This window comes from Sceloporus occidentalis, unplaced genomic scaffold (assembly GCF_023333645.1).
Source record: "Sceloporus occidentalis isolate IW3139 unplaced genomic scaffold, rSceOcc1.0.p SCAF_79, whole genome shotgun sequence".
NCBI classification, from domain to species: Eukaryota; Metazoa; Chordata; class Lepidosauria; order Squamata; family Phrynosomatidae; genus Sceloporus; species Sceloporus occidentalis.
In genome coordinates this window covers 3,779,008-3,804,849 of record NW_028317059.1, presented here as the reverse complement: position 1 = coordinate 3,804,849, position 25,842 = coordinate 3,779,008, and the positions used below count along the sequence as shown (strand labels likewise).

Sequence of the window (25,842 nt, the reverse complement as noted above, 5' to 3'; positions counted from 1 at the left end):
AGTTCAAGTCTGTTACCTCCCTTCATAACTGTCTACATAGTTTAGAAGCCTCCGACCCACTCCCAAAAACCGCCGGCCACCTGTTTCAATGCTGAGAATGTTTCTTCACATCTCTAAAGATGAAGGCTCACATTTGCAGCCTGTGGTGTCTGGCAAGATGGGACCAGGGCTGGTACATGGCACGTCTCTTTTCCTGTCATCTGCGACCTGGCGAACCAGCGGACTACTGCACATTGTCCATGGTCCGCAGACAGCTGGCGCCCACACCATTTTATTCTCACCAAGGTGGGCTCGTTTTTTCTTCTGATGAATAATCTACTGGTAGCGCTGCCTTACCGACATCCCTCCTGGGGATCATTCCTTAGAATCTGTACCTAGTTTGGGCATCTGTTTCAGTGCATGTAGCAATGCAGAAGAGTCCAGCGATGACATGGCAGGAGAGTGAATTTGCTGAGCCCTGTCCTGACTCAGTAAACCGGAGTGCGATAGTGTAGGGTACAGCATGGGCATAGATCCTGGATACCAGCACTTCTCCAGCATGGGGAGATAGGCAGAGGCTGAAGGTGGGATGAGATAAAAGGGCAGGCAGAGAGGATGAGTAGGGTAGGATTCTGTTGATTGTAGGTCATTGCTACAGAAGCGGTCCTCCCCAACGTTGGTGTCCAACCTAGGTCTCTTCTTGGGAACCTCATCTTCCTCTTGTTTGATGATGCGGTCCAAGCTTGGGGAACTGCTCTTTTCTTCCTTCCAGGTACCACTCTGCTCATGCGAAGACTCCACTTTATCTGCTTCCCCTCCATAACCACTATCCGTGTCTGTGTCCGTCCCGCTCTGTTCCCCTGATTGAAGAGGGGCTGCGCGCCGAATGACCGGGACACAGTTGGTAGCTTGTCCCTTGAGGACTGGTTTGTCAGATAGTTTTGGTGTCCTAGATGGGCTCCGGCTGAGATCGGAAGCCACGCGGTGCAGGTGAGCAACCAGTTCACGTCTCTCGCCACCCTCGAGGAAGCGAAGAGCCTCCTCAGCACAGAGCTGGAAACCAGAGAGGAACATCTCCTCGCCCGACATTCTGCTTCCATCAGAAGGTGAACCTGAGAAGATGCGTGAGAAGAAGCAAAGCCATTAGGATATGAGGAAAGTAATACATTGGGCTTGGTTCTGAATTCTCCAATAAAGGCATTGATAAAGAGCCAGCAGGTGAGGAAGGGCTGCTGCTGACTCATTTTGCAGACATTTTTAGGTGCAGGGTACACTGACCTACCTCATTCCCCTAATACTAGTATTAGAACACACAACATCACTAATATGCAGCACTTTATAACAAAAATAAGTGTGTTTTATTTTATAAAATATTTAAATATCAACACTTAAGAACGTATAAGGGTTAAATAAAGAACAGACGGTAAATCTGTTTCAGCATAGGAGAAATGTTCCAACAAGAGGTCATAGTCTAAAATTAGAGGGCGAGAGGCTTAGGTGTAATATAAGAAAGTATTCCTTCACTGAGCTGGGGGTGTATAAGTTGCACAGCCTTCCAGGAGAAGTGGTAGAGGTAAGGTAAGGGTTATGTTGGGGGAAAGATGGCAGACTACATGCATCTTTTTATATAATCTACAGTCGCAAGATGTTGGCTGATTTAAAAAGGGGAAGTTACTTACCACGTTGGAGGGTAACAATCTGCTTTTGCTGCTGCTCAATCAGACTGGATAAAGACTGGACATGTTTCAGGGTTAGCTCCAATACAACAGCTTTCTCCAGGTGCCCCAAAGTCTGCATAAATAAATTAAGAGGGGCAGAGAGGTTAGTGAAGTCTCACAATGCCCCAGTCATCAATTCAGGAATAAGTAACCCAAACTTATATAACCCTAAAATACCGCTGTTATTGATATATGGACACTGCTGGAAGGTACTACATACTCCAGTAGATGCTTAGGCTACCCCAGGAAGACACCTTCCCAGTGACACCTTGAGAGGCTTCAACATCTCAGTGCGAGTTCTGGAATAGCAGAGAACGTCTAATACATGAGTGATGTATTCCAGGCATCGGGGGCCACGAACAGACCAGGACTCCGGCAAAGCCTTTGCTTTAATCAGTTCCAACCAGTTTGGTTGAGATGCCGGAGCTCATGTGGGGATATCCAGAAGATCCGGCCTGGTTGTGACCCTCGAGACGCGGCATTTGATACCCCTCAGTATTTTAAGTGCTGAGAAATTCCAGCGGACGGGTGGGACACAGTGCGTGTTCTCCTTGGCAGTATCATTTGGCGGTCCTGGAATAAGCTTTGGCGGTCCTGGATGAGCTTGGATCTGGAAGGTGTGAAAGCCCATAAGCAGTTCTGAAGCTCGTGCGTTTTCCCCGTGCTTGTAGAATGGGCGTCTTTGTCCTGTGATGATCACATGTTCGGTGTGGTGTCCTGCGCCAGTCACATGGATCTGTGTTGCTTCCCATGGCTGTCACATGCATCTGCTGTAGCTTTTATTTACTTCCATACGCTCGCCTATTACTTATTAACCCGTGAAGCCCTATTCTATGTGGTTAAGAAGTCAGAAGAGATTTCTGAAGCTTTACTGATAATCTCCATTAATTGATAGCATCTTAAAGTGTAAGCTCTGCGGTATAGAACCAATATACAGTATTTAAAGCATACATTTTTCAATCTCAGATCAGTTTTTATGTCAGGCAGAGCAATCTCATCTACGACCCCGGACCCCCCAGAAAGAGCCATTAAGGTCTGACTCACCGTCAGTTTGAGATGCTCGGGTAATAAGTCCTTTAGCTGAGAAATACATTCATTAATCCTATCGCGGCGCTTCTTCTCAATCAACCGGTGCGGCAATTTATACGTGTCCTGGAGAAAGAACGGGATAAAGCAAGCTTAGACATAGATTTTACACAACAACATATCTGTTATTGTGTCTAAACCCCCCCCCTTGTAACACGTCTTCTACCCGGCAAGTGAAAGGATCTTAACTACATGTGACAGTACATGTGACATATCACACTGCACAAAGTACACACAAACCCGCACATTTACACACAATAAAGTCAGCACAGCGTGTAATAATCACCCACACGGATAACAAAAGTGTGCAAATACAATAACACAACATCCACACAGATCCGATACAGAATTCAATACATCAGTCCATACAGCCCTTAATCAGTCCTCCACCTTATAGTCCGAAGCCATATTCCTATCCATACATGTTTAAATTCCCCCATTGCCACATCTGCTGGGAGACTGTTCTGCTTATCTACTACCCTCCACACAGATCAATAGCTACAGGTAGTGAAAAGATCCTGGCCAACCTCCGATAAAGTAGAATACATTATGTTACGCTAGTTTATTAGCAGAGTTAGGTACGTGTTTACCGTCCATGACTACGGAATCCAGCAACCGCAGATCAAGACTTGGACACTCGTTGGAATCATAACCTGACAACCTGCGTCAATTTGCCTTTTTTTATTTTGTAACCACTTATGAAATCTGTTGACCCTTCCGTAAAAAAAATAATACGACCTGTATTAAAGGTTTTCACTCAATAAACCCAATATTGATTTTATTTTAACATTCCGTGGTTTAGGGCAAAAAAATGGTAATTCTGTTATCAGACTTAAATTACTTTATTACGCAAAATCTACCCCCCCCCCACCTGATGTTCCTAATTCATTGCAGATTCCTCCCCAATGGGTTCATTATACAAACTAATTTGTTTTGTTTTTTGGTCAGAGCTGCTCGCTTAGACTCACCTTGCTGTCTTCACATCTCTTTAGACCTTTTCTTGGTTTGAACACTTGATACATGTGCGAGAAATCCACCCTGCAATATAAAGAGACAACTCAGTACCCACGAGAGTCGCAACAGCTTAAACAACCAAACAAAAACTTTGCAACACAAGATACATTATATATACAATATACAATATATAATATATACTATATAGCATGTATAGCTTTTATATGATACATTGTATATTTATTTGATATATTATTATTCAACTATTGGCGGACCATCATACGTCCACGGCGGAAAACTTACCCAGACAAGGAAGGGGATCTTTCCAGACAGGCAGGAGGAGGCTGAGCACTGGGAATTCTCTCCATGTCTGTAAGATACAGCTGTCGGGTCCGTCCACGTAAGTCCCAGGTAGTGCAGTTCCTTACACGTCCAGCCCAAGTTCACCAGACAGAGTCTCAGACAGCTAGTGTTCCTCCCAGAGAGACGGCGCAAGCAAGTGAGTGCTACTCCACTGGGCGATGGTGTTATGAGCTGTAGCTTCTGGCTAGATGGGGGGGGAGTGGACGCTTGCTCTGGTAGGAGGGAGGTTGGTGGCGTGTCCCTCCCTGTGACAGCAGCACGCCTTGTGCCAAGTGAGCCAGCTGCTGCTTCTGTCATATGAAGCTCACGTGCTGCTCAATGCTGCATCTCGTACAGGGAGGGAGAGGAGCGTGAGCGAAGGGAGGGAACAACGAGACCTGTGTTTGAGGAGCTCTGATCATGCGAGGAGAGTGAGGGAGTGGGGGAAAAGGAGAGGGAGAGCTGTCGGAGTCTTAGGAAGCAAACTTATAGATAGGTAATAAATATATATATACACATATATATATATATATATACAGACACACGTATATACATATATGTTCTGTGAGCATTACATGCCCCTGTTCTGCATATTATGTATATGAAACAGAAAAAAATGTTCTTAAACAGAAGGGATCCCCGCATTCATCTCCGTGTTTTTATCATTTAGTATGAAGGATTATATCCACCCTTTATAAAAAGAAATGATCATCACTGCAAGATTTTATTGGACCGTGTGGGGGAATAAATTCATAGAGGGGTTTATTCACTAAAGCGGGAGTTGCCAGGAGTCTCAAGTCGCTCACTTCACTTATGAAGGTTCATCCTCAGTGAGTTGAAGCTCCAGGAATGATACCTGATTGAGCTTCCGCAGGGTCAGCTCGGTCCCTTCCGCCGGATATATTTACCAGGGATTGACCTTTAGAATGCAAATTCAGGGAATCAAAGGCAAAACTCGCGATTTAGTGAATAAGCCCCACGCAGTGTTTGGGCAGGTGGGTGACCCATTCACAGAAAGGACGGGGGTAGGTAGAGGTACACCGAATATTAATTCTTTCAACCAGCAGACCAAAACCCCAGAAAACCGAGATGATTTGCAAAGTTGCTCAAGTAAACAATGTGGCAGGGAAACAGCAAACACCCGTCCTCCAGGACTCCGGTCTGATCCCAGCACGCTTAATCCTCTATTCCATCAATGAAACGCTGCGAGTTAAGCCGGATTGTGTATCCGCAGAGAGCCGGTTATATAATGTGAGCTCTCACGAACAGGCACATGCCGAGCCTTGCTTCAAGGCAAGAAGCGCTGACGTTTTTAGCGATTAACCAGTTTATTTCACAGCTGTCTGCTTGAAACCGGACGGCTCCTCTGAAACCCTACGAGACGCGTTCCGCTTGGCATGCGTTCAGCAGTACAGTTTAGCGTAAGCCATTAGACCTTGGGGGTTTTTTTTACTCATCCCAGCTGCGAGCCTCACGTGCATTTACAGAACCCCCAGGCCGGCCCTGTGTAGCAGAGATCTGCCCAATGTATTTACTAGGAGACTAACCCAGATACTGAAGCTTTTGGGGCAACCAAGCAACCTAGCCCGGTCCGTCTCTTTATAAATAATTTATGGCCCATATTAGTTTTAATACCTTCCATCAGACGTTCTGCAAGAGGTAAACGTTCCAGAACTCGGAGATCCCTTCTATAGATTATACTTCACATCTGAAGACTTAAAAGAAGACCCAACGTTCTTATCTTATATCACAAGCTTCCTTGGATCATCTCCTCCGGGGCCAATATATAGTTAGATTTATTGGTTTATATAGCACCATCATATTCCGCAGTGCTACACAATATCCAATTTGGAGGCAACTTTACATACACAATATTTCGATTAAATATAAGATATTCTGGTTTAATTCATCGCCAGAGGCTTGCAGGGATCTTACAATATACTAAAATGCCCCCCCCCTTCCATTCAGCATTCTGCGCTGAAATATACTCCAGACACATGAAATAAAATCAATCCCACGTCCCTCCGCAGCACCGCAGCGTTCCTTCGCACGGCCCAGACACCTCCACACGGAGATCAGCGATGACGCAACTCACACGCCGGGAGGTTTTTGGTACGAGACGGGGCAGAGGAGGCGTTGGGAGGGGAGGAGGGGAATTCCAGGACTTCGAGCATCAAACACCGAACAGAATGACCAAGAATCACAAGTCTGCGCATGGATCTCAACAATTTACATTGTTAAGCAGCCCCCCCCCCAAAAAAAAAATATGAAACACGCATGAATTCTACATCTGTATTCCGGCACAGATATTTAGAGACACTGCTTGCCATCTATAAAGTGATTCTGATGCAGTCATCACCATAGCGACCAACAAAGTGCCCTGCTGATTGGGCCATTCTGTTGGTTGCTATGGTTATAAGATCACTTTTTCGAAGTTTGATTCAAAATGTAGGTTTGACTCCGGATTCATTGTTTTATCATAATGTCTTGTGATAATTGCTTGTGAAGTCTTGTCCACTAACGAGCTCCATTTACATGTCGCTACTTTGATGACGAAAGTTACATTTGGAGAAAAGGAACCCTGGAGACGCACTTCAACCGATGATCCCTGAAACCTAAACATGGCATCGAAGATGTGATATTTCAATGACAATTCAGGCCGGTCGTCCTCGATGATCCTCCTAATTCAGTGGTTTAGTTAAATTATAGAAATGTGTTGCTTGTACAGACCCCCCCACTGATACTTAATATTACCAGACTGTATATTAAACAAAACGATGGAAGATGAGCCATTCCGCCCATTTTTCCCCCAACGCAGGGAGTGTGTATAGTGTTTTCACCAGCATTGTACTTAAAACTGATAATCATTTTGGGACCACGGTGTTGTCAGGTAAGGGTCTTACCCTTATCTAGGGTATAATAGAATTTGATGGCAGATAAAACCCATTTGGCCCATCTAGTCTGCCCAAAGAATTGAGCCAGTCCTTGGTCTTGGTTCCAAATGTCTATCCCATGCATGTTTAAATCCCCTCACTGTTTTGGCCTAGCTACCACTTCTCCTGAGGGGCAGTGCTATCTACCACCATCTCGGTAAAGTAAAACGTCCTTATAGTAGATCTAAACCTCTGACCCTCTAGTTTCAGATTATGACCTCAAGATGGCTACAGAATTTGAACAAATACTACGACGATCTATTTCATTCAAGGCCACAAAAAAAGTCAGGCACTGATCAGACTGCTTCATTTTTATTTTAACCTCAAACTCGCACATTTACAAATTCAAGGAGACCCATCCCTGCACCAGAAAACAGAGTGTGTACAAATAAGAGCCACGGGGATGGGGAGAAATGGCTATAAATAGTGGCTGCCCCCCTCTGAAGAAGCAGGAATCCATCACAGCTGTGGATCTGCAGGGAATGCTGGATTATCGAGTCCAAAACCTGACTGCTCCTCAAACCCACCCAAATATACAGCATTTCACATAGTAGTTTTCTGGGAAATCAGCGTGGGAAGCACAGACGTTATCACCGCCGGAGCCTGGTGAGGTCATCCTGGGCAAGGAGCCACTTTCGGGGGGACAATCTACATGCTTCGAGGTGGATGCCTTCCAGTAATCCTGCTTGGGGGGCGGACGGAGAAGTCTCAGGAAAACGGGCCGAGGTTGGAAGCCGTTCTGCACAGGGTACCGTATAATTATATAGTGATCCGTACACTCAGATGTCATGATTTACAAAAAAAGTTTCATAAATAGAATCCTTTAGATTTGAAATATATAAAACAAACGCCTTCTATCAGTTCAATATATATATTTTTTTAATCCTCGAGTGCAAAGTCTGATTTCTTCTGGCATTCTGACGGCATTCTGACGGCATTTGGCACACGATTCACATTTTGTTGCCATCAGATCCTTGAATGAAGTATAGTGGTGGGACAAGGTGTGGGGGTCCAGGACAAAGTGGGTGTGGGGTGGGGGGGTGTTAGAGGCTGCCGTCAGATACACAGTCATCACGATGCAAGGCGAGACTCTACGCTGGCTGCTGGGGATTGATGTTAAGATGAGCGGGCTGTCCCAAGAGACCGATCCTCTGTTTCTGTTTCCGCTGTTCTGTCATCTGGAGAGGAACAAAATAACATATGTGACTACCTTTTTTCTTAAGCACACCATTACACCCACGAACATGCAAATAAGGTGGGGAAGTAGGCATGGAGTCACTCAAGTCAAGGACTTTCTTCTGGAGAGACCATCCCCAGAAGTTTACCTAGCAGTAGATATATACGCAACTACTCAAGCAACTTGGTCTCCCCTACATACATAACTCAGGCCCCCCCGGGGGATCCATGCATTTATCGCATCTCCTCACCTGATCTTTGAGCTCACTCAGCTGGCTGGACAGGTTTGTGACGAGACGCATGGTAGACTCCAGCTTTTCTTGCAGATTTCTAAGTTCGTTCTGCTCACCCTCAGAGTCGCTGCTTACCAAGGACATGGCTCGCATGCGCGGGAACCAGTCTAGATTCCGGTCCTAGGGAAGGAGGTGGGAAGAGTGGGAAAAAATTGAATAGCGTCTTATGTAAACCATATCTTTATGGGGCTGTGGAATCTGTTGGCGCTATAAAGCATTATCGGCCAAGCATTGCTTATCTTGGACCAGTCTGTCTGACTAAAGCTTCCAGTTCAAAGGTCTGATAACTCTACAACAGAACATCTCATAGCCATGCTGCATCTCCTATTATTGTGGCTCAAGAGGTGTCCAGCAGCCGTTACATTTACCAGAGCAGTAGATCCACGCAAGATCTCAATGTTTAATGTATAGAAAAAAAAAAGTAATCCATTAGCTTAATTTGCAGCTATCGTTCTTGCAGATGGAATGCTGAGAATCGCGTGTTATTATCGTTGCTCTACACAATCATACCTTTCAGCTCTTTAGGAAGAACCATTTAGAGTAGGATTCCTGAGCCATGGCTCAACCTTTTCTACCTGAAGGCAACATTACAACACCGTTCTCTGGTATTCGTTACACAAGAGAACGTCAGAAAAACCCAGCATACCGGGACAGAAGACGCTGAAATATTTTGTGCATCACAAAAAGGGGGCTACGTTGCCCTGTGTATGCGTGTCTAAACGCGTGTTTATGTAAAGTCTGCAGTGAAAAGTCTCTTGATCTTCTGCCATGGAGACGGTAGGAAAAGTCCATGTGTCTGGCCATCTCCGTCTGCTTTCCCTGAGAAACCAAACCCCGCCAGTACTCGTCAGCTGCTCTTTAACCTCCGCAGCGTGTACTTATCATCCGGGGCTCAGTTTTCCTCCGCAACAAATAAGCAGCTCTCACCCATTATCCACCCCCCCCCACCATAAACACACAGCCTCCCCTCCCTTCTTCCCACAACTTCCTCCAAGCAGATGTGCTTAAACCACATAACAATTCAATTCTAAGTAAAGTCACTGGAAAAGTCCCTTGGACACAAGCCTCTCGCCCAGACACGGGGGAGGAAAGCTCCGGAAACCTGGGGGGGGGGGGGGGGGGACTCGGTGCTATAGCGCTGTAGCGTTAGTTCCTGGGGTGACGAGGGCAAAAAGCAGTTTTTGGAGACTTCCCTAGATCTTACTTCTTTCATAGACCCGCTTCCTCAATGTCAACTTTGTCAACAGTGCAGTTTCAATTTCTCTTTGGCAATAGCGGGGTTAAACGTTCACAGTTCTAGCAAAGTGTGGTTAAGAAAAAAAACCCGTCGCTTATAGCAGCCACCAATATGACCCCATCTGGCTCCTTTAAACCACACATTATAAACGCAGCAGAACAGGCATCCAGCCGAGACGGAACTCGGAACACGTAAACGGCACAAAATAAATGCAGTGATCTCAACGTAACGTAAAGAGGTGTTCAGCAGCCCGCCACACTAAGGGTTAACCATTTATTTATAGAGCGCCAGATTCCTTGGGCTATTACAACCAGCACATACATCGCATGATGTTCTCTTTACGTAACTGTAGCAGACCTTGATAGTCAGGGTGATATTTTAAGACTGTCTGCCTATACACCCTTTATGTTAGAGGTCTAGTCCCGCAGCAGTCTTATGTGGTCCATGTTAACACACCCACGGAAGAAACACGCAGTCCACCTCTCAAACAGGCCAAAACCTACCCAAAATTGGCAAAATAAACACCAAGTTTGATTTACACAAAGGATTCTCATGAAAAGCGTATCTAGCAAACATTTTGGATCACTGAACAAAGGTTGGGATCGCATCGGTCTTGCAAACTATCCAGCTTTTTTCCAATACGGTTTGTTGAATGTATGAAGAAGTCCCCACCTTTATCATCTCCGCCACGTAACTCTCTGGTCCCGTGTACTCTGTGGAATCTTTCACCTTCACTAGCACTATAAAGAATAGATAATGCCACATGTTGTGTTCCTCCTTAATATGTTCTTCAAATGTCACCGTCTTATTGTCAAACTTGTCCCGTTCCAGCCCTGGATCAGGAAAAAAATGGCATTAATAATAACTATGTATCTACGAAAAAAACAAAAAAAGTATTCCTTACCTGCCATATACATACACAGTCCGAATGACCGTGCCACCCAAATAGCTAATTATTATTATTATTATTATCCTTTATTTATATAGACTAAAATGTAAGAAAACCCATGGAAGGGGGATTATTAGAATGTTCTTGAGCAAATGCACTACAATCCAAGCATGTGATTACAGAAAGTTACCGGAAACCACAACACATCGTCTCTAGTACTCAACTCCAAGCTCCCTTCACAAGAACAAAGTGGTTCAAACAATGGTAACATCCACAAACCACGGAAAAATGGTTTGACACCAGAAGACAAGAGTAGGAAGAAGGGGAGGTCTTCCTAAATGTAAAGGCAAAAAAAAAAACCTCTTACCACAAATAAAGCACGTCGTCTTTATAACTTCCTCTTTCTTCTGTTTTTCACTTCTCAAGTCAGCAAACGTGTCAATGATCACGCCAAAAATTAAGTTCAGAACGATAATGATCACCATGAAGAAGAACAGCAGATCATAGATCACCCGAGCAGCAAAAAGAGGCTCCTGTTAAAAAGTGACATTGATCATTGATCCCTGGTTTAGCTATTTTAGTGTATCTATCCAGACATGGGAGATTTCCAGTGTGCCCCCCCAATAACAAATAAAAGCAAACATGCATCAAATTTTCAATTCTGGAATAAAAACGCTGCGTTACCTCTTTGGAAGGTTTCCGGAGAACATCGCCAACACCACCACCACTCCGCAATCCGTGGCTCAGCACGGTCACAATGCACATTAGAAGGGTCTCACAGGTGTGCTCCTTTTCTTCTTCTTCCTCCTGCTCCTCCTCCAGACTTTGGGATAGCTCCTCTACTGGACAAGAGTACTGTTTAGACACAAGCCTGGAACTCCTGTTATGTAATGACTCTAAAATAAGTCACAGGCTTTTTAAATACACAACAGACTGTTCATGCATTTACCCTGCGTGCAATTTCTTCTCGAATCCAGCCGACAGACTTCTGGATACAATAACTCTCCAGTCATAGTGCCTCCAGTTTCTGCAAAGTAGACAAAAGCAGGGTGAACGTGTGAACTGCGAAGTCCAAGCCTTCCCAAAACAGGACATTCGCACTCACCTGGAAAGTTTGTCTCATTGGGCAGCCTATCCACTTCCAGTATAAAGTCATCCTTAAAGAAAAGATACCCAACAATTGAAAAGAGGTAGACCAGGATCAATGCCAACACGGCGGTGAGGATGATCGAGCGTCCATTCCTGGTCACACTCTTGATCACATTGAGAAGCGTCTCCTCTCGGTACACAAGATCAAAGAGCTAAAATGACAAAGTCCCATTAATCATTCAACTTTATCTACATAAAAGGTTTGTTTCTCAAAGATCATTCACATCAAGTCAGTAGGGACTTAAATTAAGGCGTAACTTACCAACAGGCTGTAAAAGAATTCATGTACAAAGACACCCATCGCACAAATCAGCAGATAGAGCAGGTGATACAGAAACTCCACATCCATGATCATTGCGCCATAACCCCGTGTAAAAGTGCCTCTGTTCCCCACAAAGCTGGTAAGGAATATTATCTTATTGCAGACCTGGTATGGAGAAAGCAAACTCAAACATCAACACTTTGAGGCTTCAAAATCCACAGGTTAAAAAAGGTTTGTCACACACAGCGCAGCCGTAAGGCAGTAAGGTCACCAACAAGAGAAACAGTATTGCTGAAATTAAAGGAACTGTTTAGAAATACAGGAGTAAATGGTAGACTATTAAGAGAAAAGAGGAAAACTCACATTGAAAGCTCCCAAAAGGAAAAGAGTGGGCTGCAGGCCAATTGAGAAGATAAGACGTAGGATGGTGGAAGCTATTAATGCACGAATTCCATGTGGCTTAGGTAAGACAATGACTATGGCTAAAGACACAAACATGGCTGTCCAAAGTAGGCCAGAGAGACGAGAGTCCAGGGTCCCTAAAATATAAAGCAATAAAGGGAAGCCAGGGGTGATGTTTCACATGTCACAGAGCAGTAACTAAATAAACACACACCACTACAGCCAACGTAGACATTTACCTCCTTTGACACCAATGAAAGGGTAGAAGAATGCTACGAGGAGGTTCATTAGCACGGCCAGGTTGAAGGAAATGCTGCTCCAGAAGGTCATGTTGCGTGAGCACCAGTACAGGACATGCTGCGCTGCAGAACATCAGGGAAAGAGAGGTCACTGATGACTACCTTTTGACTATTAAACCCATAAACTTAGTGACATTTTTGGACAGGTGGGCGAGACGTGCATTAGTGCCACGTAGGCCATTTTTATTTTTGTTTTAGACCAAAGTACTTAAGTGGTCATTGCCAAATCCTAGTAAAAATCCTCTTAAGAATACACCAGAAGCCTCCTCACCTCTCAGCTTCTTCTGCCAGTTCATTTCATTGAAGAGATCCTCTGAGCGTTGGAAAAAGTCATGAATCTTGCTGCCCTGTTCATCTCTTTCTGTCGTGTAATAAACACGTAGCTTTGATTCTTTGGTGAGGAACTCGCAGATACTTGGAACGGGAAACACTATCTGCTCCATGGTGCGGTCCAGACGGACAATCTAGGAGGCAGAGTGGATTCTGATTTCCCTGCAATAAGCTGCCCCGATCCATTCTTACACATTTACAGCGGGGTACATGCACTGACCACAAACAGCCCACCCATTCAGCACATTCCCTCACCTCTATCTGAGCTGTATGTTTGGCATAGAACTCCAGTGCCTCATCTCCCTCCCCGGTTTGTCCTCCTGGCTTTAACATATGCTGTAGCTCCTTGTTATGCCGCGCAAGCTGTGTACAAGGTTAAAATGCAATGGTTAAGTATGGCGTTTTCGTCTTAAACAGCACAAAAACGCCTGTAGATCCCACCCAAGCAAGACAGTCCCCACTTTTTGTATTTGAATATGGTAAGACACGGTGATGTTACACTGGAGCCATGAATGGAAAACGTTGGACGAACGATGCATCTAGATAAGGAGGACAAAGGGTCGCTTTGCTCTGCCTTGAAACCCTTCATTTATAGACTCGCTTATTCCATAATGGATGTTTAGGCAAGTAATGGACCATAGACACCAAGATAACATATAAAGCAAAGACATTACGGCTCAGTCGGCCAGGAATGTCAACATTCTCTGTTTGTACTACGGAGTGAAACCACAGCTCTGGGTAGAGTCGTGTTTTGAGTAGCACTATTGTTACACAAACACTGGATCGCAGCCCAGCTTGGGTACAGTTTACTTTTGGGTGCCCAGGCATGCTGCGTGCCACATGTGCTCAGCCCTGGTACACACCCAGAGCCGATGGATTCTAGGACAAATTGTTCATGGGAAGATACTTCACACCGCGTTCGAGAGTTATGTAATTAATGACACCTCGTGTCAGTACATATGAAGCCTACCTGATGTGCCAAGATATAAATATTGTGTCCCACATTGCGAGGAGATGCAGCATGATCCTCGGAGCCTTCCTCATCCACAAACTCGACCTCCCCTTGTAAATAAGCTTTTTTTATCACCTCCACCTAAAAAGGAAAATCAACAGGGAAATTAAATGAATGCTGTGGGGAAGGTACATAAAACGGAGGGAGAACCATTGTATAGCCTCACCCATGGAAACTCACCAGTTCCTTAGGTCGCATGTTGTAGAGAATACGTTCCGCGTTCTCGCTGTCGTGGCGAGACTCCATGATGGCTAGGAGAAGCTTTGAGGCATTGTTCTGCAACAAGACCAGCAATTTTACGTACCTTCTACAATTCTCCATGAAACAGTAAAGTAATAGGTTTACCATTTAATTCCGCATTTATACCCAATTTTGAGACTCCCAACAAAAGATCCGCATTTCAGAGATAATTCTAAAATATTCACACTCTTCACACATAACGCAAAACTTCAGCGATTAGAATTCCTCGAATAACGCATGGTCTTTAAGCCAGTCTTACGCACAAGTGGCTGAACCTTCGAATTCAGTTTTAATACTTTATAATATATGGCAGGGTTAGACAGGCTACTGGTCATCCATAAACTCTCAATGGTCTAATTTGGTATGCAGGTAACACGCTTAAAAATTATGTCATTCCACTACTATCGTATGTTTATTAAGACATTACGTTCACAAGTACAGGCATTGATCATTTTACTTAAAGTGCATTCAACTCCGTGTCTGCCAGAATAGGGAAGCAGAGTTAATAAGGTTAGAGTAAATGTTGTGGCTGTCAGACGGCAATAAGGCATTCATTCAGTGCCAGGTTTCACCATGGACTAACACAGCTTCACTAATGGGTGTGAACTGGAGAAAGGATGACTCAATCTTACGCATATATGTAGTAGCTACATATTTTATGTCTACATTTAGGCTACGGCCATGTGACTAACAGGGCTAACAAGTTAAATTGTGAAATCTGACAGTGTAGCACCCGGATCAATTTGCAAACATTCTTATATAAGTATCACTTTCCAATGTTCCACAGCAACCATTAGTTTGTTCAGAAGGCGCTGTGATGAACAAACCCTTCATGTACCATACATGTGCTACAGATTCTCATTGGTCCTAGAACCAGAAGTAGGGCTTATCCCTAAATATGACCTTAAGGTTTTGGGCGTTACCGAAAAGGCCAACAAGGCTATAATGGCTTGGACGTGACGCTAAGGACCGTCACATACCCACCTTTAGTTCTAGCACTAAGTCCATTCTCTTCCGTCCCAGGGGGTTGATGTCATTCAGAATCAAGGCTGTGATTATGTCTATACCGTTTGACTCATGGGTAGCAATGCAGTTCTGCGGAATAAAATGCACATTCGCCACTTCAGCTGAGAAAGTGAAGACTATGTACATATTGGCGATGCCTTTGCCGTTACCCCAACACAGTTACACTTTATTTCATGTACAACACATCACTACGTTGGCTCTCGGCTCATCGTCTCCGTACCGCCCCTGTATTAACGTGTGTATTTAGTGTATGCCCGTCCCACACGCATGCACATGTCGTGACCCAGCTTTCTATGCACAGAGTGGCTGCTCGTCTGCTGGGACACGCCTCAGGGCTTCCAGAGTAGCATCTTATGTAATAAAGCAAATTACTGAGCGTTCCAGGAACTATCCTACACGTGCCGTGTCCCGCTGTCAGCCCCGTTACGCAATAGACTGGAACGGAGTAGAGATCTGCAGGTACAAACAGCCAAGGAAGTCTAACCTACATCCAACCCACATTTACATGTGCTTTTATATAAACACGCAGCACAGCACGCATCTTGCAGACCTGGTTTTCATGGCAGGGACCCTGGCAGTATTCAGTCAAGCTCTCCAGAGTTTGGTTGATGAGGGCCACGTTCTTTTCGTTGATGTAGAGCCCCAGAAGGCCAAGGCCACCGGTGGTGCTACCGCAGATGCAGTCCAGAAACTGCAGGGTCTCACACACCAGGTTGTAATTTGTTTTATTGTTTTGACACCGCAGGAAATTCTGGGGGATAAAAAATAAAAAAAGCTTCAGTGTCTGCAAGATATTTCTTTCATATGAAGAAAAGCTCACTACCTCCGGCCCTCATCTCCAGGGCACAAAGCTGACAGCTTTAGCTCAGGGTTAAGGTCCCAATGATGACTTTCATTGCACAGATACTTCTTAGGCTCTTCAAACAACCCAGACCACAACAATAACTCTAGAAGCTGCTCTGATGCAAAGTATCAGTAATCACCTGCAGATCTCTGTTGTGGTTTTCACACAGGAGCTGCAGAAATCGCAGTATAGGCTGCATGATTGTGATCACTGCACTCATTTCAAGCTCATCTCGGCTCTTTTCAGAGTTCCCAAGACTTCCATCACCGGACGCAAAGTGGTCATCGGGGTCAGCTTCCCGGCGGAAAGAATTAAAGGCCTTTTTTGTGGCAACAGATGCCTCCAAGAGCTGCTCTTTGGCTTCTTCTGTAATCTGGGTACTGGGCTCACGGCCTGGAAAAGTAAAATGTAACACATGATACAACTTTTTTTTCTCACAATTTTTGTTTGTCAGCGATAAAAGGAACCACAACTCTACGTTCAAAGAATGCTGCAGAGCAGGTGACCACGAATGTGTTAACGCACACGGCAAAAATCAAATTCCAGGGACATTGTTAGGCCTCTTAAGCAACATTTAACAGCTAGGGGTGAAACCTTCTTAGATGTAACCAGTCTAACCTCTCTTGCCGTGCGGAGTCTCCCTCTCAGATTGCTCCTCGTCACGTTTCTTGCTCCCGAGGTCGCTTGTGTTTACAGTCACTGTGGCTTTAATCTCCTGTTGGGCCACTTTTATCCGGTCAAAGAAGACCTTGAAGAATTTCTCAGATTTCTTGTCCTCTGTTAGCCGGCAGAAGAAGGAATGCTACAGGAGAAAGCGAGGCAAAACATGGGCATTAGCAACGTGCAAGGGGGTCAAGCTAGACTTCACCTATGGCAGCTGTCATTAATAACCTTTATACAAGCTAGGTATAGTAAAAAAGTTAAATATGACCTAAGCATCAGACCCTTTTCATGCCGTGTTTGTCAACTGTACCCCAATCAAGGAAAAAGTAATGAATTTCTCAAAAAACATACAGCTTTTCCATGTCAACAGCTTATTATTGAACACGTTTCAGACTTAAGATCTTTAAAGCACTCAGTTGACCCATCAAGAGATCCAAAGGGGTATCACTTTTTCCTTTAAGGCAAGGTGAACTATTGAGTGCTCTAAATGAAGTCTGTAAAACATATGTATTATTTTATACTGGTATGAATGCAGGTATACCTTCAATGAGCAACTACCTCTCTCCATTAACAGAGATATCTGCGTGAGGTCAAATTTGAAATATCAAGATTTCAGGGATTTATGTGCAAAATGGTTAACGGTACACGCTTTCACACACTGGCTCCTTCCTGCTAGTTAAAATCTTGGACAGGTTTATAGCAAATACATCCAGTGAAGATCTGATGCTTTCCATTACAGCAGCAAAAAGCATCTCTAAAGCACATTCATGCTGAATTATATAATACAATCCTTAATACCCGAATGAGTTTCTGGTGACAGACAGACCTCCGTCTTGCGTGGGAACGGTTTATAGTTTAAAGCAGATCTTTGCCATCAGATAAAAAAGGAAAATATCCTGTATCTAAACAATGTGGAACGGAGGAAAGAGAAAATCTCTAGGGAAATTGTTACTACGGCAACTGCCTCGACTATTGACTGCACCATTCTGACGCACTAAGATCAGCGTGGCGAGGTGAGGGAATGAGGCCAGCAGCTCATTAAATCTCCTGCCTGCAGCCAGACGATATAAATAGACCTTACATAACCTCTGCCTGCGCAGGCACCGCGTACACTCCAGTCCTCACAAATGAGGCTTTTGTGGGCCCAGCGGTGCCAAGCAACGGGGGTTGTTGCCACCTAAGGACGCAAAGGCTTATCTTATGCTTGGCCGACGCCAGGAGGAAAAAAGTATTTAGGTAGAAACGTTAACTTCTGAAATGCCAAAAACTTCACATCCCATCGCTATCAGAAGGGCGCCATACACAATACGGTATAAGCAGCGGCATATTTAAACATTTAAAGGCTGCATGAAGACACTTAATTTGTATTGTATACTTATTTGATCCCCCTTAACACAAAATACACACTTGATAACATGCCCAGACTTGCCTGAATGGTAGTGTTGCCCCCTTCCAGCAGCGCAATGGCCAGTAGGATGCTCTCATGAAACACACGGTCGCTTGTGGCATTCATAATCAAATCTATTACTAAATCGGATGCCCCCTCTTTATCAAGGTGGCATTGAACATCAGACAAACTCATCTCCCCTCGACTGAGGATCGCTGAACTGGTGCCACCTACATATTAAGAGGAAAGGAGCTTGTGATTATTGATGGCACTTGAAGTGCAAAACGATGGAGGGAAGAGGCTGTACTCACCTCCAGACTTCCCAGAACCTACAGACACAGGACCATTCCCAAAGCTGGTCAAACTCTCTCGTCTCGCCGGTGAACGGATGTTCCCATAGTAACGATTTACCAAAATGATCCTTAATGCTTCCCCCTGTAATAAACAAAAATGTGAAGGAGGTGAACGCACATCAATCTATTTGCTCATAGGAGCAAAGTCATCATGAGTCTATATCCATGAGGAACCTCTTCAGAAGGAACATATCTAGCACAACCAGTGCAAAAACAGGAAGGTCCATGGGTTTCAACCATTGTTGAACTCTATGATATATAAAGGGAAGGGCATCAGGAGACACTGATGAAATCTAGATACTAAAGGGGGACAACAGACCTAACAAAATGGAAACACTGAACATGGTGTGTACAGACCTAACATAAATAGGGCAAGCATGTTGAAATACGCCAATGGAATGGTGACACTTTTACATACCCTCCTGACATCTTCCAGCTGCCTCAACGGCTGGGTCTGGCCAAGCTCCTGTCATTACGCAAAGACCATATTTAAAATCAAACACACTAGTTATTCTTACAGAAGATGTATAAAGAGGGAGCAGTAGCAGCAGGACATCACAATGGTGGCCTCCTGAGGTCTAGCACACGTGCCCATCCAATCCAATTACAATTCTCCTGAAACAAGCTTGGAACTATGTACAGATATCCCAAAGTTATTGGAAATGAGCACCAGGATCTGCACTTCTTGTCTTTTATAGCCTTTAACACCTTTGATGTGACTTTTATGACCGTGCAGAAGTAGATTAAAGCTTTAGAAGAAGTTCCAAGCAGGTTGAGCTCTTTTTTCGCAAAACTAGTATTTAGTTTGTTAATACTTCAGCCGAATACATAGGCCGTTTTTTTAAATCTGTTCGATTATCCAAGCCAACTAGTCCTTAATGGAACAAAAGCTTGTGTGCGTTCGAACACAGGAGGTGGACAGACTACTGTCCAAACTAAGAAGGACTAATGTGAAGGGTGGGAGGAGAGGAATGCGTATTACTTTAAGTAGGGTGAATATCACACAAACCATACGCAGAATGTAAGAACACGGAGTGGACACTGGGTGGGAAGTGGACACTGGCATCCACAAGTGGTTTCATGATTTCCATCTACAACTCCTCTAGAGTAGGGAGGGCAAAAGGTTGCAGGGGCTGGGGTCTGTGCACAACAAATTAAGTTACACACCTCTCCCGACCCCTGCGTATCCGGCGTCTGAAGCCAGGTGGCGTAGAGAAGTAAAAAAAAAAAAAGGAATAGTTAGTAGCAGGAGAGCAAAGTAAGGGTCACTAGGACAGAAACACGTAGGTGGCACATACAGGGGACGGGACGGGACGGTGCAGCACGGAACTGGAGACAGTCAGACTTAGAAAGGGTTAAGTCATGCTGCTTCCCACACAAGATCGGTGATTCAGAAGGATATTCCCTTTAGAGGAAGCTTGGAGACCGACTACGCAACAACTTGATATCCCTAAACTCACTAGTGGGTGGAACGGCAGGCAAATCATGTTCCATGAAATTCAGACGTATATAGTATGGCTCTATAGAAATACAATGAATAATATAGGTGCAGGGAGCTCTATCCTGTGGAGCAGCAGCACTACATCATCATCAGATGTCTGGGGCTACTTGAGGGACACAGAATCCTCTCGGCAGATTACGCTAGACAAGAGGCAAGCCCTGGTCTGTTACGAGATGTTGGAGGGGCTCCAGAGGCACATACGTCTTGTCGAGTGTCTGTTGTAATTGCTTGGCACAGAAAGTCTGAGGAAGAGCCCTGATCAACATGATGCGAACCTAGATAAGAATTAAGTAAATGTCCATCTCCTCTGCGCTCTTAACAGCGATGGGTGTATTGGCAGTTAGCGTGCGGTGAAGGTCAGAGCCGCGCAGCTCCAGTTCCAGGAAAAGGGGGGGGGGGGTATGTAATTTGCCTCTGTGGCTGGCATCTCAACAGGCCCGGGGCAGCTAAACTGTTCAATCCCTGATGGCCAATGTCTGTATTAACAACACCTAGAGGATATACAGGGCTTTAAATCTATTTAACAATGCAGCTTAAGGGTCTGGACAACAACCCATGTGGATGACTGATTTCTATAGTCAAACTTAATAACCCTTTCTGACTTCCAGGCACTAGAAAAACCCAACTAAATATTTCAGAACCAAAAATCAAATGCCCGCCATTCTGATCAGGAAATTTAAGAGGATAGGACATACATGAACGTAAATAAAGCTCCAGATACACCCTCCGAAACCTAACAGCCCTCTTGTAGGGTCTTTTTTCCTCGTATGTAGCATGTTTATATGATAAGGAACTAGCAACGTGTGCAAGGTAGGTTTTCGTCACTTGAAGCTGAAGAGCGCCATGGATGTGCCTTTGTTCCCATTCTGCCAGCGTGATCTACATAGAGAATTTTGTTTCGTCATTTCGAGCCAGACACTGAAGGCTGGTACTAGTCTGAGCGGATGTTGGAAGCAACGTATATGAAGCCAGGGTACGGTCGCGAATACAGAATATTCCCCGTTTCTGTGGCATTACATGGCTTGCGTTAGGATGCCAATTGAGGCTTACACATTAACACAATTCTGCGACGCAGTCAGTGCCGCCTTCTGATCTCCAAACAGGTTCAGAGTCACAAAAACTAGCCTCCTAAAAAGCCAGGAGAGTACTGGCATGGAACAATTATGCCATAGCACAACAACAGTATGGTGGGGGGGTTCTCATTTAACTCCTATACTATGCAATTTGGATGAGAGGTATCACTGGCAACATTTTACCCACTTTAGGGTCTCCAGCTGGATGAATCTGCTGACCTTGTATGATCGCATTGTAGTTTAAATGTCATATAGCTTTCATGGCACCCATCCCATCACAGGTTGTACCGTGCTGCATGATCTACTAGATTCCGATCGCCCAGGTTATGTTTTTTGTGTGTGCTGGAGAACACATTTATATCAGGAGTAACAAGAGATTAGGTTTTGAATATCTCACTGTTATTAGAGGGAAATAGTCTAATACAGATAGACTTTAGTATTAGGGCACTTTCCAATTAGACAAAGCAGTGTTTATGCTACAAATGTATGTACCAAATGTACTCAAAGACCAAATGCTTCTCTGTGGTCATCCGAAAAGATGGGTTGTGAAGATTTACCCCATCCGAGGGCCCAACTATAATAAGATGCCTCCCACACCACTCTCTTCTCCCGCTCCCCTGTGCCATTTAATATCCCACCGTCAAAACGGGAAAAGGTTCCGTCCTATATTTATTCCCACCTGTCCTGACACTCTAATCCCCTGCAGGTCTAAAAACAGACAGGAGAGATCGAGCCGGCATCATCCAGCGCTCGGGCCGGCCGGATCACGCACACACGTAACGCAGGATTCAGATTCCTCCCGAGAGATGCCGGCCAGGAACGCGTCCTGAAATGTGCCAGCTGACTTCCAGCGTCACCCGATCTCCCCTGCGGCTGCACGCAAGGACCAGATACTTCAGGCGGTGGGAGGACATAGAGCGTCTCCCACGCAACGCTACCGATTTATACATAAAAACAAGTTCGGAATGGGACGCAGCGCCGGGATACTTTTTAACCCCCTTAAGGACAATGGGTGATCCCTAAACCCATTGAAAACAATGCATTTTGAGCCCGTACATGTACAGGCTGTCATTAAGGGGTTAAACAAATGGATGCCGCAGTATATAAAACAAATAATATATAATCCTCCTTCAATAAAGCTTTGCTACAGCGGACACAAAACTGTGGGATACAAGCCTATTCCCATATGAAATACACAGAAAATATACATTATCTATACATATATGAGTATATGTCATCTGTTTAAGGAAAAGCCCTTAAATACAGATCTATATCGAGGGGAAACAAATAATTGACAGAGGATTGTGACAGGGGTGCACGGCCCCAAGGGCCATAAACAGGCCACACATTTTGGATATCCCAGCTTGAACACAAGCACCTCATTTAAAAACTTATTAAAGGACTCATTTTCAGATATGGACACACAGATTTCCTGGCCTGTATGTGGCCCTCAAGGACTGGAGGTCTACAGCCATGGATTATAGGAACATAAGAGTATTCTGATCCAAAAAGTTTTAGAAGTAGAGAAATTGCCTTAGACTATATTTGTTGAGAGAATACTGCTACAGCTTACCTTGGGGCTTTTGTAAGAGGTCAACAGTGAATAATTTTTTAATTTTTTATTTTTTAAATTAAATGCTTTGCCATAAAGCAATAAACGGCAGTCGGTGATAATGTATAATGAAGGGGGCTTCAGGTCATCAGAAAAAGAAACACACATTGGATACATATCGGGACCGCGCAGAAGCCGTGTACCGGGGCGCATAAGGGATCATCTCCCTAAACGCCCTCTCTCTTCACAATTCATTACGAAGGGCCAACAACGGCAGGTTTCTCCAGCAGGTGGGTCTCAGATGGCACTGCATGCTGTATAATTTAATGGGTGAAGAGGCCGTCAAAATCTCACTCCGTTAACGCCGCATGGTTATTCTACACTCTGGCGGCCACAAGAGGAACCGCGGTTAAAACGTTTGAGTAGAGGAACAACATCTCTAGAAATCAGCCGCTTAAGAGGCCATTGGACACACACTTTACAATATTACGTCTTGAAAACAGCCTATAGCTTGCATAGTAACGGGGTCTCATACGCCCTTCTTAACACAAAGCGACATACAACAGCAGCTAAAAGCACACAGGACAACAGCACGGAAACCATTATGTACAACGGCAGATACTGGACAAAACACCCTTCCACGTGAAACACCACACAGTAAGGGTCAAAATAACAAGAACCACATGTAACGGGGGGGGGGGGGGTAATTATAAGGTGACAAACAGGTCAAAACCTCTGAGCTTTCCTGAGTATTCAGAGCTACCAGCTGCAAGAGAGCAAAAAGCAGGTATTAAAACACTTATTACACCAGCCTGGGGGTAAATGGCGTCCGTTAGCAGAGACAGAAGATGCAACCCTGTAAGATTCCCGTTACTATCAGGGAAATGCACTACGGAGGGATATACACAGCGGGCTTGGCCACTTGCAAAACTTTTGACTGCAAAGAAGGGGTTGTAGGTTTAGGATTGGCAATGGCTTGGTGAAAACATGCGCTGATAGCAAAACTCTTCCTTGGAATTGTGACCAGTAAGATCGGGAAAATACACTGCAGCCTATTCAGAGCTATAGCCATATGTCTTGTACAGCGGGCAATTACTTTCAAGGGTTCCATGAATAAAGTGGATATGGAGGCAAAAGCTGATCATTGTTGACCTTATTTGCATGCGCCTACCCAGAATCCCTTGTGATTGTGGCAGCACCATGAGATTTCTGAGGGAAAAAACAAGCCTTCTGGCTTGTCTGGTGTCTGTAGATGAGTGTTTAATAATACTTCAACTTAAAATTAAGTGGGTAGTAGAAGGGTTTTCCCCATCACCTTTACCCACCATAACTTTTGTAATGGTATAACCATATGTAGCAGACAAAATATTACGTGGCAATGCTCTGCCACCTAGTGGCAAACTGTGGCACTACAAAGACAAATGGACCTGGAGTACCAAACATTGGACTTGGTTCCCTTGTGATAACTTCTTTAGAGATGCTGGAAACAGAACGCAGTAGAAGTCCCTGTCTGTACAGTTTCTTTTTATTTAACTTAATGGAAGGGACTATGCTTCCTTGGCCAGTGAGTAGAGGAGGACATACCTTCTCTCCAAAACCTCTGTCTTTTGCCATCATCTCTCTCAGAGTCTGCAAAACCTTAATGCAAAGCTTTTCTTCATTCTCCTCCAGAAGTTGCTTAGTGTGTCGTATAAGCCTAAAAGACAGCATTGTACGAAAACAATACTATTATAAGTGCTGATTTTGTGCTACCTCATACTAACTGGAACAACGCACCTACTTGCAAATGAACTGGCCACTTTCACACTTCCGACGCGCATCAGTGTTCTCTGGAAACAGAAGTTCTGGACGGTGCAAGACATCAACCAGTACAGAGAGCTCTGCCTGAACCAGAGGACGCAGACGATCTTCCAGAGATGACACTATGTCCTGAGGGGTGGGGAGAAAACGGTCAGAGATAAATCTTACAACATGTACCAGATCTGAGCGTTATTACTGTGTCCTCATACCATACTAAATCATCTCAGATTAAACCCATACATAAGACATGGCATGCTGCATTTATTGAGATATAGTTCTCGAATCTAACAGGACAGTGGCTTAACTACAGGGGTCACAGCTTGTGTGTGCATGGATGTGTAAGCATGTGTTAGCATGAGTGGTGTGAGGGAATGTGAGGGTTAGTGAGTAGGCAAAGAAGGCACAGACAAGATGCTTGAGGGCAATTATGGCAGACAAGATGCTTGAGGGCAAAGATTAGTATTTATTGTTTTATAAAGCGCCAGATTCTGCAGACAGGACAATTAGTAAATAAAATATGACATACAGAAACAGGTAAGGAGGGCACTGCTCAAATGAGCTCACAATCTAGAGATCTGGAATTGGCACAGATAAGCTGTTTAGGGCCAGTGAAAAGCAGGGGGCAAAGATGGCACAGACAGGCTGTTTGGGGCGTTAAGATGGCACTGATAAACCGCTTGGGACAAAGGCAGCGCACACAAGCTGTTTAGAGAAAGGGTGGCACTGTGGGACATGTTGCTGGGTGAAGCTGGGGGCCCCGGGGCAATAGGCCTAGTCCAGGATATCACTGCCAAAAGCTGCACCATTCAACTTCTAAAACCCTTGCCATATACTCAAAGTTGCTCATATTGATCATATTAAGTGTATGGGGGATACTTAGAAGGTACAAGTAAGTCTGGTATCATGGCATATGTGACCTGAGTAGTTCAGATTGATGGAAGTTGTGTCAGTATGGGAACTACATACTGCACTCCTTACCTGCAGCCTCTCGATGATATTGCGATAGTCTCGAGATGCTGTTAACACACTTGAGTCACGTCGAGCCGCGTTACGGGCAGACATGCGCCAGCTCATCGCAGTTTTCTGTACAATATTGTGGCTTTTCAGGAATAAGTTGTTCACCTGACTGTCCAGATCCACTGGGATGGCGATAGCACGGCTCTTTGCTGCAATAGAAAAGGAGACATTTTGCACACAACGTACAGTCTCCAGCCTCCCAACAGCACCCATCACATCCATTTGCCAACCCGCAACCAACTACATTCATTCACATCCTCCCCATTCGCCGCACACAACTGCATGCACAACGCTCACTCACATGAAAGTTAACCAGTTTCCCAGT

General features: G+C 44.7%; 2 protein-coding genes across 4 annotated transcripts in view; both read right to left on the bottom strand.

Annotated features, from left to right (window-relative positions):
- Positions 1 to 354: 354 nt before the first annotated feature.
- LOC149285460 (class E basic helix-loop-helix protein 40-like) lies at positions 355 to 4,105 on the bottom strand. The gene is made up of 5 exons (XM_089495442.1): positions 4,041 to 4,105; positions 3,752 to 3,821; positions 2,742 to 2,849; positions 1,659 to 1,770; positions 355 to 1,091 (listed from the first exon to the last, which is right to left on the bottom strand). The coding sequence occupies exons 1-5, from the start codon at positions 4,103 to 4,105 to the stop codon at positions 355 to 357; spliced, it is 1,092 nt and encodes a 363-aa protein (XP_089351568.1).
- Positions 4,106 to 8,103: 3,998 nt separating this feature from the next.
- LOC149285459 (inositol 1,4,5-trisphosphate-gated calcium channel ITPR1-like) overlaps positions 8,104 to 25,842 on the bottom strand; it is a 35,239-nt gene continuing 17,500 nt past the window's right edge. For 2 of the 3 annotated variants that reach the window (XM_089495400.1, XM_089495401.1), the window contains 23 exons: positions 25,479 to 25,666; positions 24,481 to 24,629; positions 24,285 to 24,396; positions 18,533 to 18,656; positions 18,264 to 18,451; positions 16,790 to 16,973; positions 16,311 to 16,564; positions 15,878 to 16,078; positions 15,286 to 15,396; positions 14,242 to 14,337; positions 14,020 to 14,142; positions 13,305 to 13,412; positions 12,991 to 13,183; positions 12,660 to 12,782; positions 12,382 to 12,557; positions 12,019 to 12,183; positions 11,713 to 11,908; positions 11,557 to 11,634; positions 11,292 to 11,446; positions 10,975 to 11,140; positions 10,391 to 10,551; positions 8,440 to 8,601; positions 8,104 to 8,190 (listed from right to left, as the gene is read on the bottom strand). In XM_089495400.1, the coding sequence (XP_089351526.1) occupies positions 8,104 to 8,190; positions 8,440 to 8,601; positions 10,391 to 10,551; positions 10,975 to 11,140; positions 11,292 to 11,446; positions 11,557 to 11,634; positions 11,713 to 11,908; positions 12,019 to 12,183; positions 12,382 to 12,557; positions 12,660 to 12,782; positions 12,991 to 13,183; positions 13,305 to 13,412; positions 14,020 to 14,142; positions 14,242 to 14,337; positions 15,286 to 15,396; positions 15,878 to 16,078; positions 16,311 to 16,564; positions 16,790 to 16,973; positions 18,264 to 18,451; positions 18,533 to 18,656; positions 24,285 to 24,396; positions 24,481 to 24,629; positions 25,479 to 25,666 (3,500 nt within the window). Of the gene's footprint in view, positions 8,191 to 8,439; positions 8,602 to 10,390; positions 10,552 to 10,974; positions 11,141 to 11,291; positions 11,447 to 11,556; positions 11,635 to 11,712; positions 11,909 to 12,018; positions 12,184 to 12,381; positions 12,558 to 12,659; positions 12,783 to 12,990; positions 13,184 to 13,304; positions 13,413 to 14,019; positions 14,143 to 14,241; positions 14,338 to 15,285; positions 15,397 to 15,877; positions 16,079 to 16,310; positions 16,565 to 16,789; positions 16,974 to 18,263; positions 18,452 to 18,532; positions 18,657 to 18,992; positions 19,041 to 19,741; positions 19,769 to 20,512; positions 20,522 to 23,433; positions 23,467 to 24,284; positions 24,397 to 24,480; positions 24,630 to 25,478; positions 25,667 to 25,842 lie in introns of all 3 variants that reach the window. The other variant, XM_089495399.1, reaches the window with a different exon arrangement.

What these genes read in the sequence shown, in the direction of transcription:
- LOC149285460 (XM_089495442.1), bottom strand. Translation starts at nt 4,105, where the DNA reads ATGGAGAGAATTCCCAGTGCTCAGCCTCCTCCTGCCTGTCTGGAAAGA. An exon ending in AGATCCCCTTCCTTGTCTGG is followed by an intron (nt 3,822 to 4,040) that starts GTAAGTTTTCCG and finishes TTTATATTGCAG; the next exon opens with GGTGGATTTCTCGCACATGT. An exon ending in AGAGATGTGAAGACAGCAAG is followed by an intron (nt 2,850 to 3,751) that starts GTGAGTCTAAGC and finishes TTCTTTCTCCAG; the next exon opens with GACACGTATAAATTGCCGCA.